The 12,461-nt window shown below is 44.2% G+C and overlaps 1 protein-coding gene across 1 annotated transcript in view; it reads left to right on the top strand.

Annotated features, from left to right (window-relative positions):
* The first annotated feature begins 1,514 nt into the window (after window positions 1-1,514).
* The window catches only part of TEX10 (testis expressed 10), a 258,142-nt gene continuing 247,195 nt past the window's right edge, over window positions 1,515-12,461 (top strand). Inside the window, exon 1 of the mRNA XM_033929656.1 lies at window positions 1,515-2,006. Coding sequence (XP_033785547.1) covers window positions 1,824-2,006 — 183 coding nt within the window. The 5' untranslated portion in view covers window positions 1,515-1,823. The remainder of the gene's footprint in view (window positions 2,007-12,461) is intronic.

Raw genomic sequence — 12,461 nt, 5'->3', positions numbered from 1 at the left:
TCCTACTGGTATTAACGATCCCCAATCTCTCCCCAAGTCACTGAATCCCTTAACCACTCACCACTCACTCTTTAAACCCATTGCCTCTCCCTTCCTCTTATCCTCTTCTTCACTCTCTAAAGATCCAACACTTTCTCCCTCTCATTCGATCATCCACGCTCTCCCTGCTTGAACCTCACCCACATCACAGCAGCGGGTGCCCCCTCACTTCTCCTACCCTCACCAATACCACCTTCACCTCTTTTAGCTCTCTGCCTGCAAGAGGAAAAAAAATAAACCCCGCTTTATTATTTTTTTTTAAAGAAAGAAAAAAGGGAGAAAAGAAAATACACAAGAGCGGGAAGGCAACAAGGCAAAATTGAATGACATTTACAACTTAGCTCCATGGAAAACTGAGGAGTCACAAGCCTAGGTCGGGCAGGAAGGCACTCTCGCAAGTGTGGTGCAGTCAGTCATGAACTTTTTAAAATTCTTAATGTGGCAATACACTTTTTAAGCTGTCTGTACCAGGGCTCCAAGGATTATGTCACCCACATGTGAGAATATGCTGTCTGCTTGATTCGGATAATGGATGTTTCCTGTCTTAAAGGTTGAGGGTGCTGAAACCAGATAGATGCAGCCCTTGCTGGGGTCAGAATTGCAGGATCCTGACAGATCCTGCTGGATCATGGATATCCTGCAAATCCTGCGCATCCTGGCATATCCTGTGCTTTTGATAGGGAAAGAGTGCATGGAATGGATGTTTCCTGCCTTATAGGTAGTTGAGGGTGCTGAAACCAGATAGATGCAGCCCTTCCTGGGGTCAGAACTGCAGGATCCAGACAGGTCCTGCTGGATCCTGGATATCCTGCAAATCCTGAAACATCCTGCCATATCCTGTGCTTTTGATATGGAATGGATGTTTCCTGCCTTATAGGTGGTTGAGGGTGCTGAAACCAGATAGATGCAGCGCTTCCTGGGGTCAGAATTGCAGGATCCTGGTAGGTCCTGTGCTTTTGATTAGGAATACTTTGTATGCTATTTTTATTTCTTCTTTCTGGAACATATTGATTGTATTTTATGCCTCTTTCAGTCCCCCACAATCACTCCCTGCAGCAGCTTCCACTATTTAGCTCTGCAATTTGCACCAACTGGGTTGATTGATTTTCTGTCATTCTGCAGGAAGCCCCCTGCCCTTTTGCTGACATCATTGTCTTCTGCCAAACCCACCTACAGAAGAAAGAAATTCCCCACTGAAAGACAGCCTGTTGCTGTCATTAAAAAATGAGCATTCCATTCTTAAGGTGGTCTGCCCTACATCCTGGAGATCCTAAGAATCCTGCAAATCCTGGTTTTTTACCTTGTTCCCAGAAATGTGCATGCACTCTAGCTCTTTTTTTGAACTGTTGAGCATGGCCGAAGGGGGGGGGGTCAGTTTGGAAAGCCAAGGAAACGAGGAGAGGATATCGCCCAGTGGATTTAGAAAAAGGTAGCACCGTATTTTATCGTGAAGGTTTATCCACTTTCTACGGTTATTATTTTTCTTCTCAATCGCCGAACTGGGCAATGCGAAGGCAACTAGTTTGCCCCGCATCGCGCGCCGTCCAGGCACTGCAAGGCGAGGGGCGGGTCAGGCCGGAAGTGGAAACCGATCACCTCTGGTCGCGCGCTGTCTGAATGCTGTTAGGTGCTTCTGGCTCTGTGTCACAGTGGGACGGCTCATCTGCCCGCTTAGATCGTGGCTACGCTGTGATTTTCAGCCTCCAACTGCCGTCCTCTGCGTTCAGGGAGAACGTGAAAGAGTGGGAGATCGGGCGCGCGGGGATCTGAATTGCAGCCGCAATATGAGCAGTAAGAGGAAGCGGCAGGACGACTTTCAGAAAGTGAAGCTGAGAGTGGGCAGGAAAAAGCCTAGACCGGATAATGCCACGGATATCGGCTTCCGAACAAAGGGGATCCACGTGCCCGAGCAGCTGGAGGAGGGGGAGGGAAGTCTGCTTGCCGGCTCCAGGAAACTCAACATTAAGGTAAAGAGCTGATAACCTGCTCTGCCCTATCTACCCACAAGGCCACACGGCCCCGGTCCTCTCAGTCTATGCTGCTTCCTACTATGAGACCTTCCCTCAAGTTTTGCAACTGCTGTGGGGTGTCCGGTCCTATTCCTTACAAAAATAACAAATGGAAATTAAAACAAAATTTAATTGTAAAAGTACATAGAATCCAGTGCATGAAAACAAGATAGATAATTTTTTTAAACTTCATTTTTTTAATTTCTTATTTGTCCCTGAAAATTATCCTGTTTACTAAACATTTTGGAAATTAAGTCATTATGCTTATTTTACTGTTAACTGAGTCGAGCTCCTTTTGGTTAAAGACCCGGTCTATAAAACTAAGTTTTAGGGCTCCTTTTACAAAGGCGAGCTATTGCTGGTTATTGTGCACTGTTGAGCAGTTTACCTGCTTGTAATGGCTGATGTATATAAATAGGGTTTCTGTGCTGCAGTTAATTTCCACCATAGGTATGCACAGTAGGGTTGTTAAAAAAAAAAGTCTATTATGTCTGGCAACCGTTAATTATGCCAAATAAGCCTTTTGGTGACTATTATTATCTAGAGGTTGTTCAACGATTTTTAATTTAATACATAAAATACAAGTACAGAACTTGTATTAATTTTCCATCTAAACCTGAATTGTGAGCAAAATGCACATGGGAAATTTAAATAAGCAAAAGGTAAAACACAGATTTTCTGGATCCTCTGGATTTTCACAGATCCTCTATCAATTTTAAGATTTTACTGTTTCCTGACTCTGTTATGAAGACGTGGACTAAGGATATATTTTTAATTTTCTTTTTTATTACTTCAGATGTCAGTAAGGCTGTGTATAAGTTTCCTACATTCTCCTGCAATTCCAATCCTTCAATGTCCACCTTAAAAGCCTTCTCCTCTCACGGTGAGCCCCTGTATGATGTCCTCACAGGGAGTGTGACTCCTGGCACCAGTATTCATTTTAAAAGCTTTCCCCTACCCCTTAAACTCCACCCTCACCCTGGCTGACATCTGATGTTAAGTTCCCTGGATCTGCTTTCGTTTAGTGCTTCCCCCCCATGCACCCTGAAAGTTTTTGTTCTTTCTTTCAACAGTCCCTTGGCATTGTGTCTGTTCTGTATGCACACCTGTTACTTGGGTCTGACCTCTCTCCTGCCGATCAACACCCCCCCTTGCTGTGAGATCAGGCAGCTTGCAGCTGGGACCTTCCCTCTGCTGCATCACTTCCTGATGTGGCAGAGAGAAGGCCCCGGTAGGGCCAGCTGCGAGCAGCCTGTTCACAGCGCTGTCTCTCTTCTGCTGCTACTGCAGCTCTGGGAAGCCTGCTGGTATATCGGATCTCACGGTGTGCGTGTGTGTGTTAGGGGGAGAGGCCAGATCCGCAGGGGGAATGAATGCAAGACCACAATTTAGGGGGGCAGGAGGAAACATGGATGCTAGGCCTGTGGGGGGGGGGAGGAGGAGAGGACATGAATCCTAGACTGCAAGTTGGGGGGGGGGTAGAAGAGGGGATATGGATGCTGGACTGCAAGTAGGGGGAAGGCAGGGGCATGATGCTAAACCTGCGGGGAGAGGACATGGACCAGTAAGTAGAGGGGAAACAAGATGAGAAGGAAACCCAGGCCAGAAAGGGGATAATAAGGAATGCTTGATTGTAGAAAGAAAGAGAGAGATGCCAGATCATGGGGATTAGGGAAAACATTCAGAGTGCAAGTGACAGAGGTGGTGAGGGGACGGGATACAAGACCCACAAGGGGGGTTGGGGGATAGTAGAGAGAGTGATCAAGACCAGGGAAGGGAGGAAGAGATTCTTAGACAGTCAAGAGATGGAGAGAGAGGTGCCAGAGCACTGGTCTTTGACCTGGGGGCTGCCGTGTGAGCAGACTGCTGGGCACAATTGACCATGGTCTGACCCAGCAGTGGCAATTCTTATGTTCTTATCACATCCCAGATTGCACTGTGAGTCAGGTCTAACATTACAGTTGGCCCAGGTGCCTGGGCCAATCAGGGCCTTAACCCCCCCCCCCTCCATTGCATACCACATTGCACCGGGAAGGTGATGACCCATCATTTTGGTGAAGGCGGGCTTGCTGGTCAGAGGCTAGAAGGGTCCAGCCAGCCAACTACAAAGGTAGGGGTGTTTTGGGTGGTTTGGGGGGTGTTTGGCTGGGCTGGGGGAGGGTCTGGTGGCCTACCTTGGTGAGGAGGTGGGATTGTCCAGCAGGCGGGACTAGGCATCCCTCCTGCCGTCGGAGGGATTGGGCATCCCTGCTGCTGGCGAAGGTTACAGGTGATTTGCGGCGGTTTGTGCAGGAGGGATTGGGTATCCCTCCTGCTGGCGAAGGTTGTGGGGGGCTTTGCGGCATTTCATGCAGGAGGAATTGGGCATACTTCCTACCACGATCGTTGCGGGGGGTGGGGGAAATGATTCACAATTCTCTAACTGGTGCTTATGGTTTTAGGCAAAGGACTAGTCTTATTTAGGGCATTTGGGACCTAGGTGAATTTTTGTTCAGGAATAGGGCTTAAAGATAGACGTGGTCTGGGCAATTAAACGCCTGAAAATACAGGTAGGCCATTTAAAAAAAAAAAACAACAAACCACACACACTACATTTTGTACTTTTGTTTCGAGAATGGACATTTCCCTGCTGTCTACTTTGTTTGCCTAGCACCTTAGACTAAAAAGGGATTTAGACTCTAGTTTGTGTTCCCTATCGAAGCAGCTGCCATCCTCTAAGGCAGGGGTAGGAAACTCCGGTCCTCGAGAGCCGTATTTCAGTTGGTTTTTCAGGATTTCCCCAATGAATATGCATGAGATCTATTTGCATGCACTGCTTTCATGGACATGGGGAGATGTAGGCCTGGATGGGAGTATAAGAACAGACACACAAAGGGGAACGCTTTATGGGGGTGGTATATGGATACAGTCTGGGGAAATGCCAGACACATGATGGTATATGGACACACAAGGTGGTTAGACATGAAGGAGAAGAGAAACACAGAAGAGAGATGTCGGACTTGGGAGGGGGGGAGGGACACAGGATTGAAATTGGGCACGGAGGGGATAGGGCCACAAAATAGTGTTGATGATGAATGCACAGGTGAAATATTAGAAAGGGATGTATAGGAGACATTGAAGAGAGATGCTTGCTGAACATGGGGAAAAAACATACACAGAGATGGAAAACGAATGGTGAGCATGGAGAAAGAAGACATGTCAAATGGTCAGGAGACCCTGGCAAGTGAATTGAAAGTAGACAGATGAAAACAGAAACCAGAGCCTGAGACCAATGTGACGTGAAGAATAAAATGACCAGACAACAAAAGGTAGAAAATAAATATTTTCTATTTTGTGATTTAGAATATATCAGATTTGAAATATGTATCCTGCTAGACATAACTGGGGACTAGAGAATGACATGGGGAAAATTTTTCCCCGTCCCCGCAGGAACTCGATTTCCCCCATCCCCATGAGTTTTGTTGCTATCCCTGCACCAAATGAAACGGGGATAAATTTTTCCCCATCCCCGCAGGAACTACATCCCTGTCCTCGTCTCCATGAGTTTTGTTGCTATCCCTGTACCGTTCCTGTAAGCTCTGTCTTAACTGCACAAGTCTTGAATACTTATGATTTTAAAGTGTTTGAGGCTTGTGTAGAAGAGGATGGAACTTGCAGGAATTGGACAGGAAAAGAACTCTCCGGGATGGGAAAATGAGTTCCTGCAGGGACAGGAAAAAATTTGTCCCTTTGTCATTCTCTACTGGGGACTGCAAAGCCCAGGCTGTGCTTCTTTAGCTTCCATCTGTCTTAGGGCTGTCTCTGAACAGGGGGTAGTTGCTCTAGTTGCACTCCCCTAACTCTATTCCTACAATGTGTGACTGAAGTATTCTGTTAGTTTGATTTTTCTATATAGCATTCAGTAGTACCAGTTTGACTTCAGTTTTCTCAATAGTGGAGGGGATATGTGGGAGGAGAGATGAGACAGGGGTTTTGTTGATCCTTGCTCTGTATTTGTGATTTATAAAATGACAATTGTACAGAATATTGTTTCTTTTTGTACTTTAAAATAAATTCAGTATAAAATCATAACTATTTGAGGCTTGTGCGGATGGGATCAGATGGTTTGCGAAGACGGACATTCTTTTTTTCCACATCATTCTCTACTACTAACCATGTGCTTATTCCCACAATGTACCAGGAAAGGGCAGACCCGCCATTCGTGAGAAGGCGGGCCATCCAGCTGGAGGTAGGAAGGATGCCTCCAGCCGGCCAACATTTTAAGGTTGGGGGGTCCGGAGGAGGTGGAGGGGGGTCCGGGGATTGCCCGTGATGTTTGGGAGGTGTGGCGGTTCTGGCAGGAGGGACTGGGCATCCCTCTTGCCGTCGATGGGGGGGGGGGTTACTGTTAGGAGGGACAGGGCATCCCTCCTGCCGGTAGTCTTTGCGGGATGCCAGTTAGATATGGATGCTGGTTAGAGAATTGGTATTGGTATATTAGGCGAGCTTAAGTGTCTGTCTTTGAGGACAGACACGATTCTCTATAGCAGTGGTTCCCAACCCTGTCCTGGAGGAACACCAGGCCAATTGGGTTTTCAGGCTAGCCCTAATGAATATGCATGAAGCAAATTTGCATGCCTATCACTTCCATCATATGCAAATCTCTCTCATGCATATTCATTAGGGCTAGCCTGAAAACCCGATTGGCCTGGTGTTCCTCCAGGACAGGGTTGGGAATCACTGCTCTATAGGACGCCCATGTGCAATTCTCTAAAGCCGCTTAGGCGGCTTCTGAGACTGGGTGTCTTATACAGAATTCAGCCCTTCAAGTCCAAAAATTGGTGCTTGCATTCAGAACAATGTTCAACTAGTGGTTCAGTGATTCTATTTCTCTTTAAGTTCCATTTTGTGGTTGAGCATCCTGGTTTTAAACAGTCTAGAACAGTGTTTCTCAACCTTTTCAAGCCAAGTACCCCTTAAGCCTAACAAATACCAACCGAGTATCCCCGCCCAAGCTCCACTCCTGGCCTGCCCAAGCTCTGCCCCGACTCCACCCCCATAATAATAGTACTAATTGTAATGCAATTTCTTCCATCCGTTTTTCATATACAGTGTTCCCCCGGTCATTCGCGGAATTCTCCGACCGGGATTTCCTTTGCTAAAGTCAGGCTTCACCAATCAGGAGCTGCGTGTCAAAGCAGCTCCTGATTGGTGAAGCCTGACTTTAGTGTAGGAAGAGGCGGTTGGAACATACCACGAGTGATTTCCTATTTAGTATCTATTGCTCTAGTATCTTTACAAAAGCCAATCATGGAGGGTGGGGTAAATTTTCCTAATTTTTATAGATATCATCAATTCTATATTATGCATCAAGGTATGTATAGGATCCTCCCAGAGCTCATGGAAGAGTTTCTAGACTGGTTGACGTTGGAATGGCAACTCATGTTTCCTCTGAGATTAAGCCATGTTCTCAGTATCAAAATGCCTAGGTTATATAAAGAAAATAGAATATTAGAAGATACATGGAAAACGTTAAGATATGTTAATAACTTAACACCTATTTCAATACTTAAATCAAAGTATCAGACCCTATGACTAAACTCCAAGATTCAAATTGACGGATTTAAGGTTATCTGGAAATATTGGATGAAGGCAGGTATACGTACGTTAGATGATGTTATTTCTAATGGTAAGCTGCTTGATTTTTCACAATTGCAACACAAATACGGTCTTAATAAATCGCAAAATTATAAGTGGTTGCAATTGAAGCAGGCCATTCAGGTAGGGTTCCCTGAATGGAAAAATCTTAGTGATCAATATAGTTTGCTGTTTTTGTGTTTTCAGATGGATTTTCTGGGATACCAGGCTGCTCAGTGGTACAAATTGATATCTGGATTTATGAAAAAAAAAACCAAAAACGGGTCTTCGGGACATTTGGAGCATTGAGTTTAAGCATCAAATTACTGCGTCTCAATGGTTACAAATTTGGTCTTGGAGGATGAGATGTACAGTGTCTGCATCTATGAGACAAACTTGATTTTTTCTATTACATAGAGCATTTTGTATCCTGGTTCGTTTAAAGAAGTTAGATAGCTCTAAATCTAATAGATGCTGGCACTGTCATCTCGAAGCTGGGATATTAGATCATTTGTTCTATTGTCCATTGATTCTTGCTTTTTGGAAATCAATATGGAGTCAAATAAATTGTATGTTGGAAAATCCAGTGGCATTATCGTATGATACTGTGCTGCTTGGCATGTCAATGAGGGCTAAGAGCCAAATATCATCTAAGAATAACAGGCTTCTACTTATTATGACAGGGGTTGCCATACAACAGATTACGAGTAATTGGAAAAACTTAATTACAGTTTCTGGTGGAACTCTTTATGTCACATTTATAAAATGGAGAGGACAATAGCCACACAGCAGGGGAATTTTAGAAAATTTCAGGAGGTTTGGGAGCCATTAACAAAATATTGTAATGATTGAATATTATTTTTTCCCCTTAAAAATGCACATCCAGGATGGGGGGAGGGGGAAGGTTTTTTTGATTTGAACATTAAATAAGGTATATAAGAATGGGGTTTATGGTAGGTTTTCTGGAATTTAAAGAATGTAATTGATTAAGGGGGAGGGGGATAAGAACATAAGTAATGCCTCTGCTGGGTCAGACCAGAGTTCCATCATGCCTAGCAGTCCGCTCACGCGGCGGCCCATCAGGTCCAGGACCTATATAGTAATCCTCTATCTATACCCTTCTATCCCCTTTTCCTTCAGGAAATCATCCAATCCCTTCTTGAACCCCAAAACCGTACCCTGTCCTATCACGCCCTCTGGAAGCGCATTCCAGGTGTCCACCACCCTCTGGGTGAAGAAGAATTTCCTAGCATTGGTTTTGAATCTGTCCCCTTTTAATTTTTCTGAATGCCCTCTCGTTCTTGTAGTCTTCGAAAGTTTGACGAATCTGTCCCTCTCCACTTTCTCTATGCCCTTCATGATCTTGTAAGTCCAAAAACAGAACTAATCAAAGACTGGCTGATAAAAGATGATCTAGGATGCCTCTTCCTTACAGAAACCTGGCTCACATCTGATACAGACCCACACATTATAGAACTCTGCCCTAACGGATACAAAATTGAACTAATATGCCGAGCTAATAGAAGAGGAGGAGGGCTAGCAATCATAGTAAAAAACAACTTCAACATCAAAGTACTAGCCAAGCACTCCACCCCTCATTCAGACCTTCTAGCCTGCCAACTTTCTGACTCCACCCTTACAGGAAATCTAAACTGCCTTCTATGCTATATCACCCCAGGAAAATGGAATACCACCAAACAAGATCTAGAAGAGTTCATCCTCCAGAACTCTCTTTCCTCTACAAATAATCTGATCCTTGGTGATTTAAACCTCCACCTAGAAGACCACACCTCCAAACAAGTAGTAGATATTCTATCATACCTCAATACCCTATCGTACCAGATCCTCAATCCTGAACCAACACACGAAAAAGGTCATCAACTCGACATTGCAGCATACTCATCCCTAAACCTCAATACACAAAACATCCAAATAACCAACGGCGCTTGGCAACCCACCCTATGGTCGGACCACTATAAATACAATTTCACCATCAAATGGCAGCAAAACAAAAATATACCCACTCCTCCCAAAACAAGCTTTATGACCAGACAGAAAATCGACCCCAACACATTCTGGAGCGCAGTGGACCCAGCATTAGTTTCCAGTAACCCTAGTGAATTCATAAACACCTGGCGGTCTCTCAGCGAATCGACCTTGAATAAACTAGCACCACTAAAAGCAAAAAATAAAATATGTAGACAATCAGACAAATGGTTTGACATCGAACTCCTACAACTAAAAAGGAAATGTAGACAACTAGAAAGGGCATGGTTAAAACAGAAACAAGATAACACTAAAACAGAATGGAAAATCCAAATCAAGCAATACAAAATCAAACTGAAGGAAAAACGTAAAGACTATTACTCCAACCTCATAGGCACCGACAACCCAGACACAAAAAAACTTTTCAACCTAGTAAAAACCCTTACCGACACCAAACCATGTCTAGCCACCCAGGGAAACCTAACACCTACAGCCTCGCAACTAGCAGACCACTTCAAAAATAAAATCATCTCAATCAGAACAACATTCAATAACTCACAAAACAACATAGACGAGATTCTAATAAAACCCTTAACAGATGAGTCCATATCAGCAGACAGATCCTGGACCGACTTCCCACAATCCAGTGGTCTGATCTGGACAGGCTATACAGAAAATATTGCAAATCCTCATGTGATCTGAACAACTGCCCACCATACCTACTAGCAACAGCGTCCACCAACTTCAGAGCTAGCTACATATTATGGCTGCAAACAACACTCAGGGAAGGCCAGTTCCCACCTGACCTTGGTGAAATCATAGTTACGCCTATACTGAAAGACCCCAAAGGTCTAATAGACAGCCCATCGAACTACAGACCAATCGCTTCAATCCCAACATACGTCAAAATAATAGAAGGGCTAGTAGCAAAACAACTGTCCATGTACCTAGATGCCCACAACATCCTACATCCATCCCAATCCGGATTCAGAACCAACCACAGTACAGAAACTCTTCTGGTATCTTTACTAGACATAGCTCGAAGACACCTCAGCCAAGGACACAGACTGCTAATCATCCAATTTGATCTCTCGGCTGCATTCGATCTGGTGGACCATTCCATACTTCTCCAGATACTAGACGCAATTGGAATTTCAGGAAAAGTTCACAATTGGTTCCAAGGCTTCCTTAAAACTAGAACATATAGAGTCAAATGAAAAGACATTCTATCAGAACCATGGACCAATCCATGCGGAGTGCCACAAGGCTCTCCCCTCTCTCCCACACTCTTCAACCTATTCATAGCTTCCCTAGGCACCACCCTGGACACCCTAAATATTACCTCCTTCAGCTATGCGGACGACATAACCATCCTCCTTCCTTTCGACATCCACAATCCAACCTCCAAAGGACGCCTGAAAACAACACTAGAAACAGTAGAAAAATGGATGACAAATCATAAGTTGAAGCTGAACCCAGACAAAACCAAATTCCTAATGCTAGAGAAGGACAAAAAACCATCCCTAACAGAACTGGAAGTAAACTCAATCAAGTACCCAATACAAAGCTCCCTCAAAATCCTGGGTATACATCTAGACAGATGCTGCACAATGCAAACACAAATTCAAAAAATCACCCAAAAAGCATTCTTCACAATGCGAAATCTAAGAAAAATCAGAAAATTTTTTAATAAAGACCAATTCCGGATCATTGTCCAATCTCTTGTGCTGAGCATTGTAGACTACTGCAATAGCCTTTACTTACCTTGCCCTATCAACACAATAAAAAAACTGCAGACCATCCAGAACACAGCCCTCAGACTCATATACTCACTCAGCAAACATGACCACATTACTAATGCATACTTAGAATCGCACTGGCTACCAATAAGAGCAAGAATACAATTCAAACTCTACTGTCTCATTTTCAAAGTAACCCACGGCACGGCACCTAGTTACCTAAACAACCGCTTCCACTACTACCTCTCACCCAGAAGAAGGAGAACGCAGAACATCTTCACCTTCCCACCTCTCAACGGAACTCGTCGTAAGAAACTTTACGACAACCTCCTAGGGACACAGGCAGCTAAAATCGACTCTGACATCTCAGAATTACTGATCAAAACAACAGACATAAAAGATTTCCGTAAAGAAATAAAAACACTATTGTTCAAAAAATATCTCCCATCACTCTAACCTCCTCCCAACGAGTTCCCAATCAACACCTTCAGAAACACCCACCTATAGTATCTCCTTGTCTGTGATTTAGAAGGTACTGTAACCCTTCTACACTACACCTGATCTAACTTGATTCAATCGATATATAATATCTCCTGTGATATGTATTATCTTCTGTGACATGTACTATCCTCTGTGTTATGTACCATTCTGTTAAATTATTGTATCATAATTCTACTGTTCCTGAAATCTACTCTTATCCTGTAATGTAATTCTACTGGAATTGCCCAGACATCTTCTATATTGTAATCCGCCTAGAACCGCAAGGCACAGGCTGAATAGAAATCCCTAATGTAATGTAATGTAATCATATCCCCTCTAAGTCTCTGCTTCTCCAGAGAAAAGAGCCCCAGTTTCTCCAATCTTTCAGCATATGAAAGGATTTCCAAACCCTTTATCAAGCATGTCACTCTTTTCTGAACCCTCTCGAGTATCGCTATATCCTTCAGTGTTCTCCCCAGCGCCTTTCAGCCGGGCTCCCCGCCCGGCTAGATTAGGTGAGCGCCCGGCTGTCATCTTGGCTGCAAATTCGCCTCCGCCTGACCTTTTTTTTTTTTTTTAAGCGCCAAAAAAA

This window comes from Geotrypetes seraphini, chromosome 2, assembly GCF_902459505.1.
Source record: "Geotrypetes seraphini chromosome 2, aGeoSer1.1, whole genome shotgun sequence".
Lineage (NCBI taxonomy): Eukaryota > Metazoa > Chordata > Amphibia > Gymnophiona > Dermophiidae > Geotrypetes > Geotrypetes seraphini.
This window is presented reverse-complemented; position numbering and strand designations above follow the sequence as displayed.